The sequence below is a fragment of the Brachypodium distachyon genome, chromosome 3 (genome assembly GCF_000005505.3).
Source record: "Brachypodium distachyon strain Bd21 chromosome 3, Brachypodium_distachyon_v3.0, whole genome shotgun sequence".
NCBI classification, from domain to species: domain Eukaryota; kingdom Viridiplantae; phylum Streptophyta; class Magnoliopsida; order Poales; family Poaceae; genus Brachypodium; species Brachypodium distachyon.
This window is the reverse complement of record NC_016133.3, coordinates 20671255-20699219: the sequence shown is the minus strand read 5'-3', so window position 1 is coordinate 20699219 and position 27965 is coordinate 20671255. Positions and strand designations below refer to the sequence as shown.

At 47.2% G+C, this 27965-nt stretch overlaps 3 protein-coding genes across 5 annotated transcripts; 1 reads left to right on the top strand and 2 right to left on the bottom strand.

Annotated features, from left to right (window-relative positions):
• The first annotated feature begins 1608 nt into the window (after positions 1 to 1608).
• On the top strand, positions 1609 to 22217 carry LOC112271451. 3 transcript variants are annotated; one of them, XR_002964421.1, is made up of 2 exons: positions 1609 to 2239; positions 9142 to 11848. XR_002964421.1 is itself a non-coding variant. In XM_024460544.1 (2 exons), the coding sequence occupies exons 1-2, from the start codon at positions 1762 to 1764 to the stop codon at positions 21727 to 21729; spliced, it is 504 nt and encodes a 167-aa protein (XP_024316312.1). In that variant the 5' UTR covers positions 1609 to 1761; the 3' UTR covers positions 21730 to 22217. The 3 variants fall into 3 exon arrangements, 2 of the variants coding, with proteins under 2 accessions (XP_024316312.1, XP_024316311.1); XM_024460544.1 differs by lacking the exon at positions 9142 to 11848 and adding an exon at positions 21704 to 22217; XM_024460543.1 differs by having other exon boundaries at positions 11579 to 11850.
• On the bottom strand, positions 6394 to 12836 carry LOC100822876 (NADPH-dependent diflavin oxidoreductase 1). The gene is given in 13 exon segments (XM_024460545.1): positions 6394 to 8529; positions 8706 to 8922; positions 9047 to 9163; positions 9299 to 9433; positions 9812 to 9922; positions 10017 to 10091; positions 10976 to 11064; positions 11153 to 11325; positions 11491 to 11582; positions 12323 to 12427; positions 12514 to 12592; positions 12683 to 12701; positions 12704 to 12836. Coding segments are annotated over 13 exon segments (1878 nt in total). The 3' UTR covers positions 6394 to 7996.
• A 441-nt stretch (positions 22218 to 22658) lies between the features above and the next one.
• On the bottom strand, positions 22659 to 24507 carry LOC100821511 (homeobox-leucine zipper protein HOX15). Its single transcript, XM_003571634.4, has 3 exons — positions 23985 to 24507; positions 23736 to 23815; positions 22659 to 23575 (listed from the first exon to the last, which is right to left on the bottom strand). The coding sequence occupies exons 1-3, from the start codon at positions 24348 to 24350 to the stop codon at positions 23302 to 23304; spliced, it is 720 nt and encodes a 239-aa protein (XP_003571682.1). The 5' UTR covers positions 24351 to 24507; the 3' UTR covers positions 22659 to 23301.
• Between the last annotated feature and the right edge of the window lie 3458 nt (positions 24508 to 27965).

Sequence of the window (27965 nt, the reverse complement as noted above, 5' to 3'; positions counted from 1 at the left end):
GGCCTTGAAGCCACCGGATCCGGCCTCGAAGCCACCGGATCTGACCAAAGGTGCCTCCTTTTTGGTCGGAGAAACCATCTTGGCCAGCGCCGACGTAGAAGAGAGGGGAAGGTGGAGGGAGCAACGTGGAGAAAGGAGGGGAAGGTGGAGGGGAGGGGGGTGGAGGCGACCGGAGCGCTGCGGGGGCAAGAGGGAGAGCGGCGACGGGGCTAGAGGGAGAGGGAGAGCAGCATTGGGGGTGAGAGGGAGAGCAGAGGGGGACGGGGACGAGGCCGAGAGGGAGGGGGGGGGGGTGCGGCGGCGGAGGTGGCCGAAGCGCGGCGGGGGGAGGGGGAGAGACGGAGAGGGGAGCTCAATGGGGAAGAGACGGGGAGGGGAGCGCGATGGCGAAGATACGGGAGTGTTCTGAGAGGGAGAGGACAGAGGGGTACATCATGCAGGGGACGGCGGAGCTCAAGTGTGAAAAATAGAGGGGGGGTTTTGCAAAATTTCCGTCACGTCAAGAATTTCGGTACAGAGGAAGTACATTCTTCGTGTATAGCAGCAGCTGGACCAATCGAGTTTCCGCCGTCTTGCATCGTCAACACCACGTCCAGGCAGTCACTGTTAACAACCAATCTGGAGCAACCCAACTCGCCAGCCAAAATGAGACCATCCTTGAGCGCTCGGGCTCCAGCGGAAGACGCGTCATAAATATTATCAATCCCAAAACAATTCCTAGCGAGGAAAACACCATGATGGTCGCGAAGCACCGCGCCAGTCGCACCCCTTTTCTCATCCGATTTGAAACTCACGTCGGCATTTAACTTAATATAATCTTCCTTCGGCCGTTCCCAACCATGTCGTCCGATACCAGCACTTTTCAGTTGTGCACGGAAAAAATTAGCAGTGAAGGCCAAGATCGCTTGAGAAGTTCTGCCGGCTTCGCAATTTGAAGAAGACATGCAGTGTATCTTCACCAAAAAACTTTACATAAAGGACATGTGCTGCTTGTCATGATATGCCGATTTGCCAAAATACAATTGCATGGGATTGTACCGTGAAGCAGCCGCCAACTGAAAATTTTGACCTTTGCCAGAGAAAGCTATACAACCTGCATTCATAAGTGGTTTGCACATCATTCAACCAAGCAAGTTTTGCTTTGGTCGTTCAAACACAGGTCGAGAAAATCATCCACAAAAATGATCAACCTTCGCAGATCAATTGCATCCGAGTTTATGGTTTCTTAAGTGTGTTGTGCTCAACTTATTTAAGTTGGTATCCAAACAATAAAATAAACAAATAAAGATGGAGCAAACGGCATTGTAAGAATCCACCGTAACTTCAAACTCAGCCTCGCTCATCTAATTTTGTTATACAGGGTATGCAAATCAGTACATATCAATAAACCACAAATCAACAAAATTAAGTGATCTGTCAAACTAAACGTCCAGTGTTCACCTGGGAGAGAGAGAAAATCAATCAGTCACCGCCGCATAACACCACCACGCTCAAGAGCAAACAGTACATTCATATCGTGGACATCTTTGGAAGCTTTAGATATTCCAACACATCTATGACAATCTACCCAGAAAGAAGGGACCACGGCAATAGCAGTTTCTCTCCCAAGTGGGCAACCGAAATGAAGCTAAATTTACAGAAGCTGAAGCCTGAGAGGCGACCCAAACCCTAGCACCGCCCGCCACTCCGGCGCCGGCGCCCACCTTCCTGGACGCCCCTCCGCTCTGGCTGGCGGTCGGTCTCACCCCCCTCTCTTCCTCCATGGCGCCTCCCTCCCCGGCGTTTCTTTCCTCTAGCCCCCCCAGCCGCGTAGATCTGAGCCCTTCCTCCTCCGATGAGGGGGGCTCGGCTTGTTCCTTCTGCGAGGTGGTTCGCGACGGCGCCCCTGCCTCCCGTGCTCTGGAGGTGGCTGGTGGCTCGCGTCTCTTTGGCGCGACCAGTGGTTCCAGCAAGGCGCCGCCGGTGGTGGGTTCCCTCCCCTCGCGACTTGCTTCTATGGTGGTTCGCCCGAATGCTCCGGCGAGGATTCCGGTCGCGGAGCGTCTGGAGCCGGTGGTGAGGACTGAGGAGGAGTGGCATGTGACGGGCAAGAAGCGCCCTCGTCAGCGCCGCAAGGTGAATCCGGTCCTTCCCTCCCGTGCGGTGCCCAAGGAGATGGCTCCGCTGATGGCCGACAGGTGCTTCAATTGCCTCGGGGAGGACCATGTCGCTGCCCTCTGCCCCAACGAGACGCGTTGCCGTAAGTATTTCTCCTCTGGCCATCGGGGTAGTGAGTGCAGGAACGCCTACGCCTCCCCTCCGCGGATTCTTGCTCCTTGTTCGAGGGTGTCTCGGGCGGCAGTGGCGGCCCCTCCTGCGCCTGCGGCGCCCGTGGTGGTGGCGAGGACCCCGCCCAAGCCTGCTACTTCGGCGGAGGTGTCGGCACCGGTCTCGGTTCCGGTGGTGTTGGCGCCGGCAGCGAGGGTGTGGCCCTTGGCTCCGGCTCCTCTAGCTGCTCCTTTGGTCAGTGGGCCACTGGCGCGGCCTAGCTCTGGGCACTGCATCCTTCCCCGCTCGCCGGCTCTCAATGAGGCGGAAGCTTCCGTCTCGTGGAGCCTGGTCGTCAATGTTGTGGCTGGTCGCGGTCGTGTGCCGGTTTCAGCTGCTTCGGCGCTCATTGCGCGTTCTGTCCCCGAGGCGGCGGAGCGTTTCTCCCTGCATAGTTTCTTGCCGGCGGAGTTCTTATGTGTTTGCTCTTCGGAGGCGGCGAAGTCAGCGATTCTAGAGGCGTGAGTGCTGCAAGGCAGCGGCTTTTCGCTCAGGTTCAGCCGATGGAACCGGCAACTCCAGGCCACGCTCCGTCCTCTGTGATTCAGAATTCATGTCGAGATTGAGAGCATTCCTCTGCATGCTTGGAGCATGGCGGCGGCCGAGACCATTCTGGGATCGGCGTGCAAGATTGAGCGGCTGGGGACTTCGGCTGCTCTTCGTGAGGACATGGGAAGTTTCTCAGTGGTGGCGTGGACCGATAATCCGGATTTCGTGGTTAGGGCGACGGTTTGGGCATTCCAGAGCCACCGGCGCCCTATGATCCTGAGGAGGACGGCCTCTTCCTTACGGCAGATGATCTAATTCCTGAGGCGGTGAGTGCTGGACTACCCCATCTTGGTGCACTTGCTTCAGATTGAGGACAAGGAGGCGTTCTCTTCGGGTGGCGATTCCTTGTCGAGTGATGGTGACGGTGGGCCGGCCAGGGATTGGAGTCGTGGCCCTTCCCGTCATCGATTCCACACTTTTCCATATCGTCAGTGTGATGGATGGCTCTGCCCCGGGTGGTCCGAGTGGTGTGGCTACTTCTTGGTCGCACACCGTGCTTCAGCCAATGGTTCAGGTGGTGGACTGGCCGTGTCCTCAGGTGGTTCTGCCGACTTTGGTTTCCAAGGTGTTACCTGTGGATCCAATTGTTTCTTCATTCCATCTGGTGGATTCCTCTCCTTCGCTGGATTCCCTTGATCCTATGCGCTGGGAGGCGGGTCTGCAATTGCAAGGGTCGCGTCCGAAGTTGGTGGTCTATCAGGCCCGGGGGAGGCGCTCTACTTCTGACAGAGTGATTTCGGGTTTCTCTCACTGTGTGGAAGCGTTCTCACCGCCGTCTGCGGCGGAGGATCTGATGCTGGGGGTGGGTTCTCTGTGTTCGGATTTACCCATTCATGCTTCTCCTGTGGTTGAGGTGGATGGGGGGATTGCCTCTGATTTCTCGGGGATGAGGTTAGACACGTTTTGTGTCTCCGTCTCGGCGGCATCCTCCATTCCGGCTGTGGCGGCTTCTTCCCTTCTCTCGGCTGCGGCGATTCCTTTCTCCCCTGCGTCCCCTGCGTCGGTGAGCCGGGAGGAGTAGTCCATCCCACGCGATCTTGGTGAATTCCGAGTTGCTTGTCAGTGCTCGTTGGCGGCGGTGCTGCCGATCCCCCCTCCCTGCTCCCCGGTGGTTCGTAAAGGAGGTCGTCTGCAGCGGCCGGCGCCCAAGCCGGTTTGTCGTAGCGCTAGGGTGGCTCAAAGGCGTCGGGCTGGTTCTTCTGTCAGCAGGCAGCAAAAGCTCCTTATTTCGCGCCTCAGTCTGGCCAACGAGGGTGAAACCATTGGGGACGAGGCGCTGGCGGCTTACATTCGCCTCTTCGAGAAGCCTCTGTCCAGTGAGCACATGGCGGCCATTGTTGCCTTGTTTGGTTGGGAGCCGGACTTGCTGCCTCTTTTTGGGGAGGATCAGCCGACGTTGCTGGTGGTTTAGACGCCTTCGCACGTTCGGTGGGGGCCGGTTGTGGAAAATTTTCATGTCTAGTCTTAAAATTCTTGTGTGGAATGCCCGTGGCCTGAACTCGCCGGCTAAACGGAGTGTGGTGTCTCAGGTGGTGGGGGCGTCAGGTGCCAATTTGGTGTGTATCCAGGAGACGAAACTCCAATGTATCTCTTTGGATGTGGTGCGACAATGTCTTGGGAATGAATTTCTTAGTTTTTACTTCTTGCCGGCCGTTGGAACTAGGGGTGGTATTTTGTTGGCGTAGAAGGGGTCCGGGATTTCTGCTTCGAACCCGCACCTCACGGCCCATTCGATCACTGTCCGTATTGCTGTGGAGGGCCACTCTTGGTGGCACACGGGGGTCTATGGGCCTCATCGGGCTGTGGAGAAACCCGACTTCCTGCGGGAGTTGGAGGAGGTTCGGGACTGGCATGTCGGCCCTTGGGCAGTGATGGGAGATTTTAATCTCATTGTCAATCCAGAGGATAAAAATAACTCGAGACTTCACCGTGGTTTGATGAACCATTTCCGCCGTCTGCTCTCGGTCTTGGAGCTTAAGGAACTTTATCTCAATGGGCGGAGGTTCACCTGGTCAAGCGAACGCTCGACTCCCACCTTGGAACGTTTGGACCGGGTGTTCTCTTCGGTGGACTGGGATTCCATGTTCCCTAATGCTTACTTAGCTGCTTCCAGTTCGGCTACTTCGGACCATGCCCCGTTGATCCTGGACCTGGATGCGGATCTTCGGGTGGGGAGACGGTTTCATTTTGAGACGTTTTGGCCTAAAGTGGAGGGGTTCTTCTAGGTGGTTGAGGATGCTTGGTTGGCTGATGAACGTGTGATTGTTAACCCTTTCCAACGTGTGGCTTCACGGCTGCGCCGTACGGCGAAGCGTTTGCGAAGCTGGAGTGATCGTTTCATTGGTAACAACAAGCTCCAAATTCTTGTGGCCACAGGGGTGATTTTCCGTTTCGATGTGGCGATGGAGTCTCGTTCTCTTTCGGTGGAGGAGCGTGGTCTCCGAGCACTTCTTAAGAAGCTCCTTGGCTGGAACGGACTATCGACAGGCAGTGGTCACGGCTCATTTGGCATAAGGAGGGCGATGCCAACACTCGCTTCTTCCATCTTAATGCCAGTCATCGCAAGAGAAAAAACTTTGTGGCGGCCGTGGAGAGGGACGGCATTCGTTTCTCTTATCACAATTCGATGTCCTTGATTGCTGATGACTTCTATCATTCGCTTTTGGGCTCGGGAGTGGATCGTGAGTTTGGCCTTGATCTTGACTTCTTGCAAGTGGGCTCGTTTCAGTTATTGGGCCTCGAGGAGGCCTTTTCAGCGGAAGAAATCTGGCAGGTGGTCAAGGAGATCCCACCGGACAAGAGCCCTGGGCCGGATGGGTTCACGGGCCGTTTCTACACTTCCTGTTGGGGGATTATTAAGGATGACATTGTGGATTACTTTCGTTCGTTCTCGACACTTGACTCTCGTGGTCTTGAGGCGGTGAATCAAGCGGCCATCTGTCTACTCCCCAAAACTCAGGACGCAGTGGCCATGCAGGATTTTCGCCCTATTAGTCTTGTTCATGGGGTTGGTAGGATCTTGGCGAAGGCCTTGGCTAACCGCCTGGCACCGGAGCTGCCTCGTGGGTCTTCATCAGGGGGCTTTCATTAGGAGGAGGTGCTTACATGACAATTTCCAGCTTGTCCAGGGTATTGCCTGACGTCTGCACTCTCTGCGCACGTCAGTGGTGTTGCTCAAATTGGATATCTCAAAGGCTTTTGATTCCTTGCATTGGTCCTTCGTGTTTGATGTGCTGCGACGTCTTGGATTTGGCAACAGGTGGATTGGTTGGGTGGGAGCACTGTTGGGAACATCCTCCATTCGAGTTCTTCTCAATGGTGTTCCCGGTCGGATCATTGCTCATCGTCGAGGAATTCGCCAGGGCGACCCGCTGTCGCCGATGCTCTTTATCTTTGCTATGGATGTCCTTAATTCTCTTTTCGTCAAGGCGAAGAATTGTGGTCTTCTTGGAAGATTGGCGCCCAGAGGGTTAGCTCACCGAACCTCTCATTTTACTGACGACACAGTGGTCTTCCTCCGGCCGTGGCTGCAGGATCTTAGGGTGTGTGCAGCACTGTGAGGCTTCCGGTCTTCGGGTGAATGTCGCTAAAACCTTCGCCCATCTGATTCGGTGCTCGGAGGCTCAAGGTGTGGAAGTGGGTCGTGAGCTGGGTTGTGCGGTTAAGACTTTTCCTTGCACATATTTGGGGCTCCCTCTTGGGTTGCGCAAGCCGTCGGCCCCGCAATTGCAGTTCTTGGTGGATAAGGTGGCCAACAAGCTGCAAACCTGGTCGGCGCCCATGCTCTCTTCGGGCGGCCGTCTCGTTCTGATCAAGTCCACTCTTTCGGCCATGCCTATTTACGCCATGTTCTCTCTCGACATCCCGGCTAAGGTTGTCGGCGGCATCGACAAGATCTGTAGGGGCTTCCTTTGGAGGGGTTGGAAAGAGGCGCGTGGTGGTCATTGCTTGGTTGCTTGGGACAGGGTCTGCTCCTCGGTGGAATTTGGTGGTCTTGGTCTGCCTAACCTCCGCCTCCTGAACATCGCGCTCAGGGCGAGATGGTGTTGGTTGCGCAAGGTCAAACCTCGCACGGGCCTGGGGTGAATTCCGGCTGCGAATCCTGACTGCGGCACAAGAGATTGTGGATGCGGCGATTACCGTGGAGGTCGTGTGTGGCACGAAGGTTTCTTTTTGGTCCGATCGGTGGTTGCCGGGTAGCTGTCTAGCAAAACAAGCGCCGCTTTTGTTTCAGCATCTTACACCGACGGCTGCTCGCCTGTCTATGGCTGCGGCTCTGTGCGATCATGCTTGGGTCCATCTTATTAACCCTAATCTCCCGGAGCAGGCTATTCTTGAGTTTCTGGAGGTCTGGTCTTTGGTCAACCAGGTGGTGCTCTCTGATAGTGTGGATACCTTCCGATGGAGCTGGAGCCCTAATGGAAGATATTCCGCTACCTCGGCTTATGCGGCATTTTTTGGTGGTCGCGAGGTGGTCCCTTGTTCGAAGGATCTGTGGAGTTCGAGGGCCCCCATGTGCTGCCGTTTCTTTGTCTGGTTGGTTCTTCAGAATCGATGCTGGACCGCCGATAGACTTGCCAGAAGAGGACTGCCACATCCGGCTCGTTGCCCCTTGTGCAATCAGGAGCCGAAGACCATTGCTCACTTGATGCTTGGTTGTGTGTTTTCGCGTCAGGTCTGGGCGGTTATTCTCAAGCGTTGGGGTAAATCCGAGTGGATTCCTTCTCAAGATAGTCTGCCTGCGGACCGGTGGTCCACCAGATTGGTGCCTTCATCGAAGTGGCATGATTTGTCTACGGGCATCATCTTGGTCTGGTGGACTATTTGGAAACACCGCAATGCCATTGTCTTTGATGGGGCTCGACCGGACGTGGCCTCGGTTACCCATCTGATCGAGGCGGAGGGTAGGCTTTGGTGGAAAGCGGGGCTCTTTAAGGGTCTCGGGTTAGTTTTTTTAGTGGGTAACATGGAGTAGGTGTAAGTAATCGTTTTGTATCCACGCCTCTTGGCGGTGTAACTGCTCTGCAGTCTTTTTCTTCAATATATGATACATCCGCCTGGATGTATTCTAGAAAAAAAAAGCCTAGAAAATCTCTCAAGGTTCTCGTAAACCTTTTTATGATAGAAACCTGATACTCGATTATGACCAGGTCTCAGCGATAAACTTACCAGCCCTTTTCATATCCATCACCCATCTGGAGACATCCTTTTCTGGAACACCACCCCGTTGGCAAAAAACTTCTTCCAGTGCAGCTGTAACGTCAGCAGGCATTCTGGTTGAAGACACAGCAACGTATATTGCAGCCTCAGAGCATACCATGTTGAACACCCTTGCACCCTGCCCCCTTATTTTGTCTTGAACATACACCTTTTGAGGTTGATCCCTACAAAAAGCAACAAAGAAACCACCACCACCCTTTTCATGGGACAGCACCCCCTGATCCTGCGCATGATTTAGCCAGAAGTCCTTGTACAAAAAATCACTATCTTCATTTGTACAGCCAAAGAAGAATAGAACAGGAGCAGTTGGTTCGGCCACCCTCTGTGCAGCCCTTTCCTCCACAAATGCACGGAATGGTGCGCATCCTGTTCCTGGTCCAATAAGCACGAGAGGAATTGATGGTCGAGGACGAGGCAGGGATCCTCGGTGTATCCAACATGGTATAATATTCTCTGCACGTAAGTACACTGTGAGAGAATATTGATGGTTGTCTTTCTAGTGTGATTATATGTGAAGTGGAGTACATATTATTATTAGAGAAGCAGGAGTGTCGTCCAGGAAAAGAACATAAGGAAGACAAGATAATATAGAGAGGTTCCCAACTTTAGCTAAAAGAGGCATTGCATACCTTTGTTTGGACAGAGCCCCGCTAGCCATGTAGAGCAGAGACCATGCCGTGTCCTCTTCAAAGGAGTACGCCATGATACAATACTAACAGTCAAGTGTATCTGATTTGGATGGACTAATGAGGATGACGATATGGAAAAGGCTCTTTTCTTCAATGGAGGCGTTAGTTGCACCAACCATTCAAAAGGCATCTGCACCGAAGGAAACTCAACCAATACCTAAAACAAGTACAAATATATGTCACTTTCGGACCACAAAAGTTGAAGTCAAAGGGCAATAGCATGCAAACGTATGTACCACAAAAGCTTTGTTATTAAATTCAATGGTAAAGACATTACTTACTTCCAAAACAGACCGGTTCTCCTTTTGATTGTACCAGTAAAGGCTGTCTCTTCCTTCAGGAGAAGTAAGCTGCTGAAGTTTTTTCTTTTCTTCAGCTTTTGCAAAATAGCTCATGATCTACAGAACAACAATGGAGTTGTGTGAGCAGAGGTGGCATATCAGTCAGACATAAGGATATCAGAGGCCAATATACGATATCAAACCACTACAAAATGTGTATGAGATGAAGCATTCAGGATAGTTTGCTCTTGCCTCAAAGAAATATCGCCGGGGAGAAGCTGATGCCACATCCATTGCCAACGCAACAAAGGTCTTTAGCTTGATGGGATCCATCGAACTGTTCATAGGCGAACCTTTGGAAACTTTGTCCCCACCCTTTGCTCGAATCTGGGCAGAGAAAATATTGTTTCCTCTTTGGTTAGCTAGATAACTGCAACAAGTTGACTAGTTGAAAAGATATATAGAAAGGCACAACTAAATCTAGATGTAACCCTTTTAATGGATAAACTCAAGAACCATGCATTGAGAAAGACAATGGTGTATTCTCTAAACCATGATAAACTGGTAGCTATAAAGCAAATAATCCTGCTGAAGGCAGTTATATTTGATTTTCCAACAATGGGCACATAGCTACCAATGTGTGCCGCAAAAGTGTTGAGCTGCCTCTGTAGCAGAGAAACAGCACGCACACACAGTGTTGAGCTGCCTCTGTAGCAGAGAGAGAGAGAAGCTAAATCCACAAGGCAACAAAACAGATCCACATACCATTATATAACATTCTGGATCCAAGTTACAACGTTTAATGAAAGCATCGACAGCTGATGGATTCTGGCTTGGTAGAATTTCTAGGGCATCACCAACTTGATAACTGATGGGCTAAAATCACAAAAATGAAACAACCTTTTAGTCTCTTCCATGTGTTCAGAAGATGATTGCAAGCGAATGTGATCTTATGGATCATAGAACATACAGAACATAGATCTTCCAGTTCAAAATGCCGGACATCTCTGTCAGAATCTCCCTTAGTCAAACGTTGATTTGTTACCTAAAATGGTTAGCAATATCATCAACAACAAAAATAAGTAAATAACAATGAATAAAATAAATTATAATGCAATTATTACATCATTATTATATTTTATAGTCACAATACAGATGAAGCTCCCCATAATGAACCATGACTAATTTACTATCCCTGGTCGGAGTTTGTTACACCACAGCCCAGCTATTATTTGTTTAGGGAAATCCCAGCAATGATGTAGAGATTCCTCAATGGTACACTTTCTTTGAGAATGTTAAACATCTGTCCATGCCAATTGAACTTCGGAGCAAAAGAACATGACAATCACAACAACAAAAGAAAATTTAAGTTGAGCTCGATCATGCATAGTTAGGGGTAGAATGGACTGCTTAGTTGTCTACAGAACAAGCAAATGTGCATCAATTAGTGCTGCGTAGGCTAGCTTTGCATTCAAAGCTTGCATATATTGTTTGCCTGTTCAAAGGAAAAATGGCAAAATAAGCCAAATCCAGCATAAGGTGCCGCACGCGATCGCGCCTCACCAGTCAACATAAAATCTACTATGCAGGGGGCTTGTGCATAATACTACTGTACAGCAAGATCGTACAAAAATAGCACACTAAAGTATAGCCTAGAGATTAGGAAATCTACTTCTATACAAATAAGTTCAAGCCCTTTCAACCACTAAAGAATTCGGGGTGAGTACAGTAAATAAAAAGTTTCTGACGAGCAAATAATTCGGCCGCCTAATACACAAGATAGAGCAATATCTTATATGTGAATGCATAAGATTTCCTAAAGATGAATGTAATATCCACATATACAATTGCTGGATCAGCTAAAGATTCATAAGAGTAAAATAATTACTGATTCAACTGTTAAGCTCTTACAGAGGGTACAGAACATACCATTTGTAACATGTACTGTGGCTCTCCTTCGTTATGGCACTTTAGAGCAGGGGACATTGAGCGTGTTCTCTCAACTAATAATTTGGAGTCTGGGGAAGAAGACATACAGAATCTATAAGAAATATTACATGCACCTTATAGATTACTGGTAAACAATAGCAAATTGAGATCTCCTACCTGAAATGGTGATATCTTGTGTAGCCGAGTAATAGATGACTTCTACCTTTGCATCCCCCAAAATATTCAAATTAGGATGAATGGCATCAGATATTCTTGGTAACAGTGATGGATTTGTTTGATTCAGGTATTTCCACAAAGACAGCAACCACGGATCTAGCGCTCCTTTGTATCTGGTATACAATAACAGAACAATTCCTTGGTAACTTTGAGGAATTGCTTTAGAACGCCCCACAAAAGGTGCTGTTGGGAAAAAACATGTCATTTGATTTCTCCAAAGCTCACATATGAATATAAAAACAACAGCAAATAAAAAGAGGATGATATTAAAAGCATACCCTGAAGGATGTTGATCATCCCCCAAGCCTTTTTCTATGATTCGTTCTGCACCAAGACCTAAAAGCCTTTGATCAAGCTTCTTTGCAGGAAACTGCAGTGCAAACACGGCTGTGAAGAGGAAAACAGAAACAAGAAGCATGCACGATTTTAAAAACCATAACGGTCATGATTTATGAGTAACAGAGGACAATCTACTAGCTGAGAGTAATGAGAAATCGGCATTGTTGATGATGCAGCCAAAAATGTACAGTACGTTTAGAACATACAGAAAAAGTGACCTCCTTATTGTGTAAAACTGAAAGTGCCAGCATGAACTTGTTATTTTAATGATGTTTCCAGCTAAGCATTTGAATATGTCATAACTCTAGCAAGCTCTGCAACATTTTCTGAATGTGCTATAGTAACTGAAAAAAAACACTGATTAATGATAAAAATACAGGTAAGGCTCAATCAAGTTGTATCTCGCAAATCATTCTTTGCAACTGCCACCACAACAGGTGAACAGAGTGTTGTTATAGGCACATACTTCTTTCAGTAACCCTGCGCACCATCACGTGTTGCTAGAACCATGGAATGGTATATCCATAATTCCCCAAAACTAACGAGATACAGATCATTTCCACAAATCAGCATAAATTATTGTACTCCTTCCGTCCAACAAAAGATGTCTCAACTTTGTCAAAACTTGGATGTATCTAGATATGACTTAGTGTATAGATGCATTCAAATTTAGTCAAATTTGAGACATCCTTTATTGGACGGAGGAATATTAAAATTTAAAAGCAGCACATGGCGCAGTAGCAGGCTGTAAAATCTAGTGCGAAGACTCACATTGTACTTCGCATAGCTTGAATCTCCGAGCCCAAACACAGCATAATGTAACCCTTCCAGCCATCGTGCGCCCAGATGCTTTCTGGGAAGGTATTTCCAAAAATCCTGTCACCCAAAACCCAAACAAAAAATGGCAATTAGAAAATCAACATTCTAAAAACTACTGGTACCAAGCCCTTCAATCTCCCTACCTTCATGGAATCTGGGGGATCGCCCTGCCCCATGGTGGACACAACGAAGACCACATACCTTTCGCCTGGCAAGCAACTCCGCACAAACAAGTAGAATCAGCAGGTCATGTTCACAAGACGTCAGACAGAAGGGTTTTGGGGCGGGTTTTTTTAGGGTTCCCAGCTTACAGGATTGAAGCTATCCATGAGAGAACTTCGACAGCCGGGCAGCCTCCACGGTCCGCCTCTCGGCCTACACGTTCGGCAGCATCGATGGCGTTGCCGGTTTGCGATGCATAGAGTACGACGAGACGGCTGGGCAGCGGTGATGGCGAGAGCGCCATGAACAGCAGGGAAGGCGAGCGGGGAAGGCGGCGCGCCGTGACAGTAGGTCGGGTCGGGCGCAAGCGCAAGGAGAGCGAACCGAGGAGTCGGGGCCTCGGGGGACGTTTGATCTGGGCAACGGTTTTAAATAACGCTGATTCTGGGCTCTGGCCCAACTCTTTCCTTGTCCTCACGACGTTTGATCTGGGCCCAGGCCGGCCCAGGACATCCGCCCCTAAATCTTCTTCTTCCTCTGCGATTTTTCCCCCAATCCCTCGCCGATCTCGCGGACGTCGGAGTTTTCGTTAGTTGCCGACTCGTAATGCGGCCGCCGCGGGCACGGCGTCGGCGCCGCCAACGCCAACGCTCCCCCGCATCCGCGAACAAAGGCTGGCTCTCCGTCCGCCGCAGGCCGTCCAAGGGGCGACCGAGACGTGAGCACGGCGACCAAGCGGTGCCCTTCGGGGACGAGACCCTCCTCCTCGTCTTCTCCAACCTCATCGACGCCAGGGACCTCGTCCGCTGCGCCGCCACCTGCAGGCGGTGGCGCCGCCTCGTCTCCTCCGACGCGGCCTACATCTGCCGCCGCGGGCCCCCGCGCTGCGACCGCTTCATCCGCCGCCTCGCCCTCGGCGTCTTCATCCACACCGAAGAATCCCACGGCAGCGACGGATTCATCCCCTTCGCAGCCTCGAAGAAGAAGCTATCGCTCGCGGGGCTCGTGGGCGGCGAGTGCCTGCGCGTGGTGGCGTCGCGCGGCGGCCGCGTCGTCCTGGACCTCCGCCGCGCCAAGACGGCCTTCGCCCTGCGGCTCTGCGTCTGCGACCCCATGACCGGCGACGCCCACCACCTCCCGCCCCTCCGCGGCAAGGACTCCCCGGGCCCCTACGCCTGCACCCTCCTCACGCCCGGCGACGGCCTCCTCCTCTGCAACACCAACCCCGCGTCGTACCGCGTGCTCCTCCTCTACAACCACCGCAGCTACTCGGCGCTCCGTTTCTACGACTCCGTCTCAGCCGCCTGGGGTCCCGAGGTCCGGGTGAAGGGCGCCAGGATCGGCAGGAACCGGAAGCTGGGGATCAGGGCGCACGCGGCGCTGGCGCGCGGCGGCGTGGTCTGCTGGCCGGGGCTCGGCATCGGCGTCCACCTCGGCACGCTGCACACCTCCAGCGCGCCCTACACCGTCCAGGGCTTCGACTCGCCGAGCCGCGACAACAGGCCGCCGGCGTTCAGCATGCATCTGGAGCGGCTGCTGGGGCTGATGCCCGACGGGAGGCTGTGTGTTGTGGAGTCCAACTCCAAGGACCACACGGTGCGCGCCTACGTGGTGGTCTACGCCGACGTCGTGGACGACGGCGGCACGTCGGGGAGGAAGGCGTGGCGGTGGACGCTCGAGCTGAGGCCCATGGGCCTGCGATGCGTCAGCCTGAGGTGGTTCTGCGAGAGGAGCGGCGTGGTGCTGTTCACGGCGTGGAATGTTGAGGAGGACAGGACGCTGGTGTACGCGGTGGACCTGGAGACGAAGGAGGTGGGCAGGGTGGACTGGTCTGGACACCATGACGACCACTTCACGTACATCGACGTGTGTGGATACGAGATGGACCGGGTCTCCATGCTCGCCGAGCTATGACGACCGCACTCCATCTTGCTCATCCATCGGCCAGCCGCTGTGGTTCCTCATTCGTCTGACTCTTAATTTCGTTGTTCAAAACGCCATGGATTCGAGTTCAGTGACTTTTTCTGATTTAGCAGGTTAGTAACTTTTTTTTAGTTACCAGCTCAATGGCTCCAAAGATTAAGTACTGAGTACTATGGTTTGAAACTTTTCTCTCCACCGCGCACTCTCTCTTTTTCCTGAAAATTCTAATTTACCAGGTCTGGAATTTACCGGAGTTTTATCGTCCGTTGGTTTGCTCGTGCGACATTCGTGCATCTGTTTTCAGGTTATGTGAATTTTGTTGTACAAATCTAGAAGTGGGTCCGGCAACAGCGAGCGGCAGGCGGACAAGGTTGCAGAACCTCACGTGGTGTTGGTTGGGAAGGCAATGATACACTAACGCAGTTTGATTTTGTACAAAAATTTTGAGGGTCGAAACGAACTCAGAATTTGGTGAAATTTTGAGGGTTTGTCTAAGATGGTGTTATCCATCTACAGTAAAAGTTTCAAAAAGTTTCGAGCAAGTTCAAAATCTCGGCCGATCTTCACCGATACTAATACTGCACTAACACGTTTTGATAGTCGTACAAATTATTTGGTGGTCCATACGGACTCAAAATTTGACAAAAATTTGATGGTTGGTTTGAGATGGTGTTTCCGGCCTACAGAAAAAGTTTCAAATTTTTTTGAGCAGATTCAAAATGAAACTTTCATTGAAACAGTAGAGCTGCAAGTAAAAAACGACAAAGCCGAAAATGATGTGTTTTACAAAGGTTTGAAATAGAATCTAACTATTGAAACGTTAGTGTCCTAAGTATTGCCGATTGAAACATTGGTGTCTCAATGAAACTTTCTTATACCATTTCAATCTATAGGAATAAGTTCAAATCTTGGCGATTAAAAGAGCAGTGTTTCAATAAATTTTCATATATACGGTCAATGAAAATATTTGTGTTTCAATGTTAGTTCCATATTTGACCATTAGAATAATGATTGGTGCTAACAAAATTTCAATGACTTGTCAATGGAAGTTCAATGATACACACATATTTTCATATATACGGTCGATGAAAATATTTATGTCTCTCAAAGAAACTAGTGTTTCAATGTTAGTTCAATATTTGACCATTGAAATAATGATTGGTGTTAACAAAATTTCAATGACTTATCAATGAAAGTTCAATGGTACACACGTATTTTCATATATACGGTCAGAAAATATTTATGTCTCAATGAAACTAGTGTTTCAATTATAGTTCAATATTTGACCATTGGAATAATAATTGGTGCTAACCAAATTTTAATGACTTGTCAATGGAAGTTCAATGGCACACACATATTTTTTAAATGATGCATCAATGAAACAATCGCATGTTTGGATTTTCAATGAGGGTATTTTTAAAATTTCAGAGCTAGCAATATCTAGCCATAAATGCTCACATGCATGCAGTGGTCAGAGTTAACAGTAAAGTGTAAAACAATTAAATACTTTCCTATGCATGCACTGTGACCGGTCCCGCGCCTGCACCTACATGTGGTCAGGACAACGCCTTCCAATGGAACATGTTGAGAGACAGCACCTGCATGTGGTAGGGACAACGTCTTTCAATCAAACATGAGAGACAGCACGAATCTTGACGAAATTTATGGTGAAGACAGATCCCGGCTCCGGTAAAAAATTGCTTTACTCCTTTTTCCCCGTCCAGTCGTCCTTGTCTCCGCCTCGTCTCCACACGCGCGCGCGCGCGCACCTCCCTCTCCACACACACACACGCACGCACCTCCCTCCAACTGTAAAGCAAGCCGCTGGATTGAGCGGTAGTCAACAATTTCAGCATCATACTAACGATCAAGAGTTCCGTGTTTATTTTTCCAGATGACAGGTAAATCCAACCCATCCTACAGGCCCAAATCCCAATAGGGCAGCCCAACCCCAGCCCACCTAACGATCTTTTTTCTTATTCCACTTCTCATCCATCTTATCAAGCCTTGATCTAGCCGTCAGGAGAAGACCTAGCCGTTCTTGTTGAAAGAAATTTCAATCTCCAGCGGTTTTCCTCGTCTCTGACTGCCGTTTCGGCGTTGAGAGATGGGGGGAACCACGGATCAACGTCTAGCATCAGTTTTGCAGTTTTCTCATTAGGTTTGTGTGTTCTTCGCGGTAAAATCTTGACGGTGGGGATGACGTTGTCTAGAAGATTTATGTCCTGGCTCCGTCCCCGTCCTGGCGTAGGCGTCGCATCCTACTCATGGAGTCAGCGGTTCTCGCAATTCTTCTTTTGGTGTTTTGGGATTTTTTTTCTTTGTCAATTCATCAACGGAGAAGCAGTTTCACAACTTGCCTTGTACGGGGTGTGTCCCCGGTCATGGAGCGTTCAACGATCTTAGGTTCCCAATGTTTGAGGTGGGCGACTCAAGCGGCTTTTTAAAACCTATAAGGTTAGTCCAGCTTGTGCAAGCATGGTGTTCTACAATTCCGTTACCGGTTACATGGAGAAACGTCAAGATGCGGAAGATGTATCTAGAGATGTTGATTTCGGAAGACCATGATGGAGCTTTTAGTTCTATAGCGGATTTTCGTTCCTTATGTTCGTTTAGCTTGTTTCGACCTATTGTACTTTCTTCTATGAATCAATAAAGCCAGACGGTTCTCAAAAAAAAAATCAAGCCTTGATCATTGAGAGCTTCCTTTTCGTCTTCCCATCTCGGTGTCGACGGAAAAAACCTAGCCGTCAGCCGACTAGATCTTGCAAAGAGGCAAAGTTGTAGCTAGCGTGGGAATTTGTTGTTCCCCTCGCCTCTGGCGCTATCTCGGCGCTGTGAGGTGGGGGGAACATTAGATCTTCCTAGACGTTTTTAGAAGATTTTAGTTTTATAGATTGTGTGTTCCTCGTTGGCGAAGCTATGGTGGAGGATGCGGCGTCGTTGAGAATAAAGGTACTATGGTTCTTCTTCTTCTTCTGCGCCGGCACCTTTGCGGGTGAGGCCACGGAGCAAGAGAGTTTTCCCGTCCGCATGTTCGGTGTGTCCGATCTTGCGAGATTTGGGTTTGTGTACTCGCAGATCTGTTCACACGGATCTGATGAGTTTTTTTTAGCGTGTCGTAGTGCTTTTATTGGCATTTTTTTGTGTGGCTTTGGAGTCCTTCTTTGGTGTTCCAATGAAGATTTTGTGGTTCAACGACCTGTACCTTCAGGGGATCATCACCGGCCCAAGTACGTTCAATGCTCATGGCTTCTCATCTTTTTTTGATGAGCGAGTCAAGGGGTTTTCTAAAACCTTCAGAGGTAGTCAAGTTGGTGCAGGTGTTTGAGTAGCGGTGTCGTTGCTCCAGTATGATTGCAGTATCTTTACCGAAGCCTTGGCAGTATTTCGTGTTGTGAAAATTGATACCATGAAGAAGATTTATTTGAAAGACTTCAGTGTAATTTTTAGTTATAAGAATTACTTTGTAGTTTTTTGGGTTTTTATCCAAATCGTTGTACATGTAATAAAATTACAGGTGATTCTAAAAAAAAATCAAGCCTTGATTATTCACAAAGAAAAAAAAATCAAGCCTTGACGAATTCACGAACATAATAGGAACAAAGAGTCATCAAAATCGATGTCCAGCCTTACTCCATGGCACGTTACTGCCTTAGGAGCACAATTTAGATTGTAGGGAGACCGCTTAGGATTGTAGATTTGTTTATTTTGGCTAGAATAGATGTCATGGCTTATGTGTGCTATTTTTGGATTAAACATGATGAAAAATTGCTAACATACCTAAATATGACTGTGTTTTTGTTTGTGTCATTTTTATGGGAGTGCCTATTTTTCAGTCGACTTACAAATAATTTCTCAGTAACAATTTATCAGCCAATGATCGGATCAAACGGGTGTCATTGACTTAGAAATAGTTATTTATCAGTCATCTTAGAAATAGCAAAACCACGTTTTTATCGCTTCATGCGCAGTCAGTGGAGAATTATTCAGAACAGATGCAAACTAAATACTGCTACGTAGGACACCATTGCCGATCGAATAATTTGTCAAATTAAACATGAGTACTAAGTTTTTTGCATCTATCAACATGTGCCCATGTGACGTTTGTGACCACCGCGCACCGAAAGCAACATCTATCGCCGTCTCTGGCCTCTCCCGCTCCTGAGTGGGGCTGGCAATGGGTGGTCTACCGAGCGCGGAGATCCGAGCGCCGAGACGATGGGAGACTCGGTATGCAATCCTTCTCCGGAATCCGGACAGGCTAATCTACGAAGGGAGTCTTCTTCTCTTCCTGTTGGAGAATCGGATCCTGCTTCTCGCGGTTGATGGCGCAATCATCGATGAGCGTCTGTTACCTGCGGGGGAGGTGATTTGTGAAGGGGGAATTGTAAATTCCCTTTGCCACCGGGCGGAGTTTCGAATTGTAACTTGTTTAGATATGAGAACTGTTGGGTGGAGAGGGATGGTTTCCATGAGGTGGTCAAGGATAGTTGGCATGCCCCAACTTACTATCTATATGATATAGACAAGTGGCAGGAAAAAGCTAGAAGAATGAGGAGACATTTGAAGGGATGGCATTTTAATGTGGAAGGTGCCTACAAAAGAGAAAAGAAGGATCTTCTATCTAAGTTAGATCACTTAGACAGGAAGGAGGAAACCACTGCACTTTCTGTGGTAGAGAGAAGTCTGAGAATGAATTGGGATTTTTCCCTAAAGAGGATTATGAGAGATGAGGAATTGAAATGGAGACAGAGATCTCATGAAAAGGATCTGAAGGAAGGTGATGCAAATACTAAATATTTTCATCTTAAGGCTAGTGGGAGAAAGAAAAAGAACCACATTTCTGTTTTACAGAATAATGGGGAGGAGATTGTAGGGGACAAGAATTTGGTTGAGCATATCACCAACTTCTATAAAGACCTCTTTGGTCCCCCTAAAGTCTCTTCACTTAGGATTGATGGAATCGAATGTGATCAGATTTCTGAAGAGGATAGACTAATGCTAACTGCAAAATTCACTTTGGATGAAATTTAAAAAGCCGTGTTTGACATGAAACACAACAAGGCTGCTGGTCCTGATGGATTTCCCATTGAATTTTACCAGGTCTTCTGGGATGATATTAAGGGGGATCTAAAGGAATTATTTGATGCTTTCCATGCTAGTAATTTAGATATTGCTAGACTCAATCATGGAATCATCTCTCTTATCCCTAAGGTACCTGATGCTTCTGTTATACAGAAATTCAGGCCAATATGTTTGCTAAATGTAAGTTACAAAATACTTACTAAGGTATTGGCAAATAGATTGGGATTAGTTATTTCAAAGGTCATATCTGATACTCAAACTGCCTTCATTAAGGACAGATTTATCATGGAGGGGATTGTATTATTGCATGAAACTGTGCATGAAATACAACAAACCAAAAAATCTGGTCTACTTCTCAAAATTGATTTTGAGAAGGCGTATGACAAGGTTAAATGCCCCTTCCTATATCAGATGATGCAGGCGAAAGGCTTTGGTGATGTTTGGTGTGACTGGGTTATGAAAGTGGTGAGAGGTGGGAGAGTAGCAGTTAAAGTGAATGATACTGTTGGACCATACTTCCCTACTTTCAAGGGTGTCAGACAAGGGGATCCCCTTGTCTGACACCCTTGATATAATTGCTGATGGGCTAGCCATGCTCACTAAGAAAGCTCAGAGAGAGGGGCTCATTGATGGGTTGGTCCCTAATCTGGTGGAAGGTGGCTTAGCAATTCTGCAATATGTTGATGACACCATCTTTCTCCTCCAAGATAATTTGGAGAATGCCAGAAATCTGAAGTTCATCTTGTGCCTGTTTGGGCAGATCTCTGGTCTGAAAATTAACTTCCACAAGAGTGTGATTTTTTGTTTGGGGGAGGCTTGTGACAGAAAAGAGCAATATAGTGAGATCTTTACCTGTGGGGTGGGACACTTTCCTATTTCCTACTTAGGTATACCGGTGGATGCAAAGAGATTAAGTAACTCTAAATGGTTGCCTACTGAAGAAAAGGTTGCAAGGAAACTGGCTGGATGGAAAGGCAGCCTTCTTTCCATTGGGGGAGAGCAGTATTGACTAACACTTGCCTAAGTAGTGTTCCACTGTATATGCTGTCTTTCCTAGAGGCACCAAAGGGTGTGGTCAAGAGATTAGATTACTTCAGGGCAAGATTGCTGTGGCAAGAACAACAAGGAAGAAGGAAATACCACCTGGTAAACTGGCCAAGTGTGTGTCTGCCTAAGGATTGTGGTGGATTAGGGATTCTTGACTTGACAGCAATGAACCAAAGCCTGCTGTGCAAATGGCTGTGGAAGCTAGAAAATTCTGTGGGCACATGGCAGGAATTATTAAGTAGAAGTACTTGCAGAAAAGAACCTTGTCACAACAAGCAAAAGGAGACGGTAGTTCTCACTTCTGGCAGAGTTTATTGGGAGTCAACCATATCTTCCAACAGTATTCTGTCAGAAAGATTGGGAATGGTGCTAAGACTCAATTCTGGGAAGATTTTGGCTGGGCAAGGAGACTTTGGCAGCCCAATTCCCCAGGTTATACAAGATCACCTTCTCCAAGCATGTGACAGTTAGGGAGGTAAAGGAACAAGGACTGAATTGGATCAAGTTCAGAAGAACCCTCTATGGGGAGACTGAGGAACATTGGCAATTGTTGTGCCAGATGGTGAATAGTGTCCATTTATCTTCTGATCCAGACACTGTCACATGGAAACTTGACAACAAAGGACATTCTCTGTTAGGTCCTTGTATTTGCAGCTGAAGGCAGGATGCATGGTGGGGTACAGATTTTTATGGCAGTTGAAACTTCCCCTGAAGATCAAGATTTTCCTCTGGCTCATGCTAAAAAACAGTATACTTACCAAAGACAATCTGTTAAGGCGTGGCTGGGCTGGATGTGAGCAGTGTCACTTCTGCCTTGCCAAAGAAACAGTAGACCATCTTTTCTTCAGATGTACTGCTGCCAGATTCATATGGCAAGTGGTGATCTGTGCGTTGGGCATTACTAGAGCCCCTGCAAATACTTTGGACATGTTTGATGCCTGGTTTTACTCTTTCGCAGCAGGCCAGCGCAAGCTTATGTTTTGGTGCAGCTGTGGTGGTCTGGACAATTTGGAAGACTCGCAATAATGCTTACTTTCGTGTCGTTTCCCGGGCGACCCAGCGGCACTTATCTTTACCTTGTGTAACAATATGCATTCCTGGGCCTCTTTGCAGAGCGAGCCAAAGCGAAGAAAAATTGAAGCTGGAGTCGCTGGAATCAAGCTGGTGGTTGCGGAGGCCTGCTCAAGGAGTCACGGCTGGAATATGGCGACAAAAAGAATCACAGATGGATGTACCTGAAGCTTTGCTCTGGCTGTTACTGTCCTGTGCTGGGAAACTTAGGACTTTGCCTGACTGATAGGTGGCCGTTGTTGTTTCCTTTCAGATCGATCTGGGCTTGTGTGTACACACTATTATTTTGTGCTGCTTGCTGTTAGCTGTAGCATCCTTTTTGTGTCATGTTTCCTTTAGGGCATGATACACTGTTGTAAGACTGTTGGGCAGTTTCTTTAATGGAAATCGATGGGAGGTGCCCATTGTTTTAAAAAAAAAGTTTTTGCATCTGCAGCGAAAGAGCGCGTGCGCGCTAAACCGAAATAACAAACAGGATCGACGACTGTTTATATTTTTCGAACAGAAGATGGAATAGTACTAGTCAAAGAAACTTGCCCTGGAGTCCTGGACGACCGATCGAGTAGCTGGCATGGAAGATTGATGATGGGAACGTGTGGCGTGGGCGACGGGGTCATGAGGAAGCCGGAGAGTCTGCCAAAAGATAGGGAGGCAGCAATCAGAATGGTGTGATTGTTCAAACAGAAAGATCATTGTTTGTTTGGTTGATTGTGTGGGTGTGTCCCCTTAGCTTGCTGCATACATACAACCCATGCCTCACAACCCACCACCCAACCTCCTTCCGCACCATGTATGTCACACCTAGTTCATGCCCATCTCTCGTCTTATTTTGCTCACATTATTTGTGCCCTTTGTATACAATGAAATCAAGAAATCATTGACTAGTTATTTTTCAAAGAAGAGAGGCACCTGAATTAAGCAATGCATTTACTGTATTACACAGACGTACTCAATTTGATCACTGGTATTACTTTTCACAGGAGAGCAATTAAATAGAAGAGAGATAATATATATGCTTGGTTATTCGATTAGTAGAACACATATCCAACAGAATGTTCTGAAGCCACATAGTACATAATTTTCTGAAACAAATCAATACATATATTACAGCACATGCATCCCACACGCATGCATGATGAATGAATACATAATAGTAACACATACGACATCTCTCTGCTGCGTACATCCGAAGAAACCGGGATGTATACATGTGAGGTGTCATGTCATCATCATCAGCTAGCACTTGATAATCTCCTGACACTAAAATTCATCAGTGACTCTCACAAAAACAACAGCAATAACAACAACAGCTTAACTAATTACACACCTTAATCAAATAATCTCTCTTTATCGTCCTAGCCACCTAGCTAGCTAAATGCATGCATGGTTATATGTACCCCCATCCTCCTCACACAGTAATCTATCAATTAACTTGTGAAAAAGACCAAGCTAATTAACCATTTGGGTAGGGGATAGGACCAACATATATCTATATACACACTTACTGGCAACTAAAATTGTTATGATTTTCGAATGATCTAATAATTAATTGATTAATTAATTAATTAAATCATGGACGGATTTTAGCATGGATAAACTGGATCATGCATGTATGGACTATAGTCGGATGAGGTGGTTAGCTAGCAGGCGGCGGATTTGGTGGCGAAGAAGCTGCGCTTGGCGGCGGGGCGGTCGGCAACGACGGAGGCTGGCGGTGCACCGGTGGCGGCAAGGCGGTCGCAGGAGGGGCAGACGGAGAGCGTGGCGGCGGCCGGCACGAAGAAGGCGGAGTGATGGTGGTGTATGGCGCGGAGGTTGTTGAGCTCGCGGTGGAGGCGGCGGTTCTCCTCGGTGAGCGTCTCGCAGCAGCGCTTCAGCACCTCGCAGTCCACCTCTGTCTGCTTCAGCTTCGTCCTGCATATAAATTTGTAAATTTATTTACTGTCATCCATGTACCTAACTAAATATTTGTAATTCGTCAATTAATATTTAGCTGATTGACAAAAAAATTTGTAATCAATCAATTTTTTAGCTGATGAGAAACAAACAAAATAGGAGTACTACTTAGTTATACCTGGCTCTTCTGTTTTGGAACCACACCTCAACTTGCCTTGGCCTCAGGTTGAGCTGCCTTGCTAAAACTGCCTTCTGTTTCTGCTCATCCATTAACCCAAAATGGATAATAATTCCAAATCAAATTCACTATGAAGAAACCAACAATTCCAATAAATTTAATTGTATAGATTTATGCAGTAATTAACAAAGGGGAATGATCATCTAAAAAAATTAACAAAGGGAAAATTAGCTGTAACTAATTACTTACAGGGTTGAGGGTGCTGTGCTCCTTGAATCGATCCTCCAGCAGCGCCGACTGCTCCTTGGTGAGCCTCAGCTTCTTCCGGCTGCTGCCGTTGCACCCGGCCTCTCGGTCGACCACATCATCGTCCGCCGCCGAGGACGCTGCCGAGTAGTAAAGGAAGGCCCTCTCGTCCTCCTCCTCTTCCTCCTCCGCCGCCTCCCTCTTCACGGCGGCGCCGGCCTGCAGGCTCAGGGTCAGCGACGGCAGCGCACAGTGCTGCTGCGGCGCTGCTGAAGCTTCCTTTTGCTGAAGCCGGTGGTGGCCTCCGGCGGAGCCTAGAGAAAGGTCCAGGGCTAGGCCCGCAACCTCTTCCTGCGCCGCCATCAACATGCAGGATGGAGCTAGCTACCTTTCTCTGTCTTGCTAGCTGTTGTATATCTTTGGTCTGTGTTTTCTGTGCGTTCAGAGTAAAGAGAGAGGCGAGGAATGAAGTGCTTGGAGAATGAGGAAGTGGGGGAGGGAGAAGTGGGGGAGCATGGAGCCCAATACATATAGGCAAGCAGGCAGCACAGGCACAGTACATCGGCCAGAACAAACAAAGAGTAGTATACTTGGCACTTACAGGTTGACAAAAAGAAAACAGGAGAAAAGGTCGGCCATCCCTTTTCTCATATCTTTTTTTTTCCTGTCTGCACTACCTTTTTTTTTATCATGTCCTTTGTTTTTGGAGATCTTACGTTGGATTAATTATTTAATCTTGTTCAGAAACAGACCATGTTTTAGGCCAAACTAGCTTCTCTATATTAGTAGTACTCGCTCTGTTTCTTAAACAACTATGCCTACGACGACGTATTTCAAAGTTTAATTTCGACCAACAATTAGGCTAATGGTATGTGGGTTACGTGCTACAAAAATTACATCAATGGATCCACATTCTAAACATATTATTTGTCTAATTGATGGTAAAAGTTCAACCTTGAATGTGTTGTCATTATTTTCTGAGAAATGGAGGGAGTATGAAAAAGTATCATGCCTTGTCACAAAAATATTAATATCTCGTTCCCAAACTACAAGGCGGAAACATTTTGAGATCTAACTTTAATGGCCAGTAAACAATTCATACATGAATTTATTCAACCAGTTGGAGATATTCCCTTGAGATTTCTTCAACGAGTTTGGTTGACGTGTTAGCAATTGGCTCTGTGAGTCATGAATGAATGATTTTCTGCATTTTTTATGTTTCTTGTAATGATGATGATGATGATTGCATTTTATTTTATGATTATGTACATGAATCGATGTAGAGGTCATAGGTGATTCTTCTAAAAAATAGATGAGTTATTCCACATAATTATGACATCATGGAAACTTCTTTCGAAAGCAAATTTAACGAGTGATATAATTTTGTGGTACATAATCCATTTTATTTTTTGGTCAAAGTTGAATCTCAATAATAATGAAGAGCTCGTGATATGCATTCGAATGTGAAAGGCATGAGCTGATCTTGGAGACCGTAGTTATGACTAGGAATCTTCGTAATTGATTGGATAAACACACCTAGTAGGCTAGTAGTGGAGAACAGCTAGAATTAACTTATGTATTTTTACATGGAAAGAATTGAAGGACCTACATGTATACTGGGCCGGGGCCAATGTGCCAACAACACTCGTCATCCTCTCTCCAATCTCCAATCTCCAATCTCCACTTACACAACCACACATGCATGATGACTCCAAAGCAACTTTTTTCCTTCTTATCACAGTGGATAGTAATAGCATGCATCAATCTGCCAAGATTGGTCCATCTTGCTGCTCTAGGCATGCAGAGGTCTTTGCGCTCTTTCCACACCATCTCATTGCTTTCCACACTTGTATATTGTGCTAATGGAAAGGTCTAACTGATTGCTGGAGGGTCACATTGGATGTCATATATTGTAACAACTTTTAATAATAAGGGGTCAGAGGTCACAATATTGGATCTCATCAATCTGCATTCTCCAATTGGGGTGTTTAGGTATGGTTCAGTGAGGTAGCTAAGTTCTTTTCCAAGTCACTTTTTTGACAAAAGTTCTCAGTTAGTTACTCTGATCTACTTGTGCAGACATGGATAATGCTGCTCTTTTCACTGTGTTCTAGATGATTTTTGCCATTGTTTTCATGTGATTGAATTGGTTACTTGTGTACATTTTATTGGTCGAGGTTTTCAATTTACATACATAGTTGGGACTACAATATACATAACGCATATTAGAGCATTGACGCCGCATGACGCTAATGGAAGCCAATTAAACGGGGAGGGGAAATGATATGGCATCGATTGACTTTAAGCCATGGGATAGTACCAATGGCCGAAAGGGAAAACATCAGACCCAAACCAACCATATGGTGATGGGAACAATACTTTAGGGATCGATTGCCAAATTATCTTTTGTTTAGCAACAAAATTCAAGGTACGAAAGTAACATTTTAGAGGGAGGGGCTACTTCATGGAGCTCGACATGGTAGCAGCCCTGCGGTCGAATTCCGGCCAGGCGTCCCCCCGAGCTAAGCCGAGTCCCCAGAGATACAAAGCTTCTTTGGTCTTTCCTCTTTTCTCTTTTTTTTTCTTTCTATATAACAAGAAAGCCAAAATTTTCGTAACAACAATGACATGGTCTCTCCAAAGACCACGTGCATTGTGTGACACGTGGCTACTAGATTAGCCTTCAAACTAATCTCAAAGCATTAGGAGCGAGAGAAAAAAAGTTGCCCTACTTTACTTTCATGTGTGATTTACAGGGGTATCGAGCCACGTGTAAAAGAAACTGGAACGAGCCACGTGTAAAAGAGACTGGAACGGGACAATGATCGATGCGTGATTTACATGGGTATAGAGCCACGTGTAAAAGAGACCGGAACGGGACAATGATCAAACTCCAAGTAAAGTGGGGAAAATGATCAAATCCCTGAGAAAAAAAATGATTAAATTTCACAAAACCACACTTAACAAAAAACTGTCCGCAAAACCACATTTTTTTAGTCAAGTTGCCTTAGTTAGCTCCAAACCGGGTGTGTAGGTGGTTTTACTTGAATCTTTACAGGTGGGACCCACCTATCGGACGCCATGTCGGCTCCGAAAACTTGCGGGAGTGGGAAAAAGGCTAGGGGGTTTAATCGTGGGCTAATGGGTCAGGTCGGATTGGGGCCGATGTGGTATCCGACGGGTGGACCCACCTGTAAGAAATCAAGCAAAAAGCCCAACCACTCATTTTCGGATTGACTGATACAACTTGACTAAAAAAAATGTGATTTTGCAGACGGTTTTCTGTTAACTATGGTTTAGCGACACGACTACCACCAAAAACAGTATAACAAATTAATTGAAGCAGTTGTATGTGCGTGACTCGATCGATCGGAAGAACGTACGTATCACTAGAGCTTTTTGTTATGTGTCCTCCCCTTTGGCAAGAATTCATTCCTTTGATGCCAATTTGGTCACCTCGTTGGGAGGACGAGGGATATGGACGGTGCAGCTTGCGTTCGCTTTGTCTTATCTGATCTCTCTGCTTCGCGCTATCACCGACTGACTCGTGGAGACAGCTCGCCTCTCACGGGTACAGGTTCTGACGGCATCGTATCACCGATGATGGTTCCGAGCCGGCGTCCGGTCCTCTACGGTGAGTTATTTTTTTACTTTTCCGCGAATTAAAATTAAAAATTAAAAACAAAAGGCTAAAAATAAAAGGTTGAAAATTAAAAGCTCAAATAAAAAATAAAAACTTGAAAAAAAACACTTGAATTTTAGCAGGGCAGAACCCGGGTTAACGGGCCGAGTCAAACACCATAGCAAGTCAAACCGCGAAACCACCAGGTTTCGGATTGATCGAGACAAATTGACTCAAAATGTGTGGTTCGACGAAATGACTGCCCAAATTATGCTTTTCTGAAATTTACATCATTATTTTTTGAACATGTTGTTTTAAACCAAAATGGAGTAGTTATAAAAGGCGATATTTGGCTAGTATAT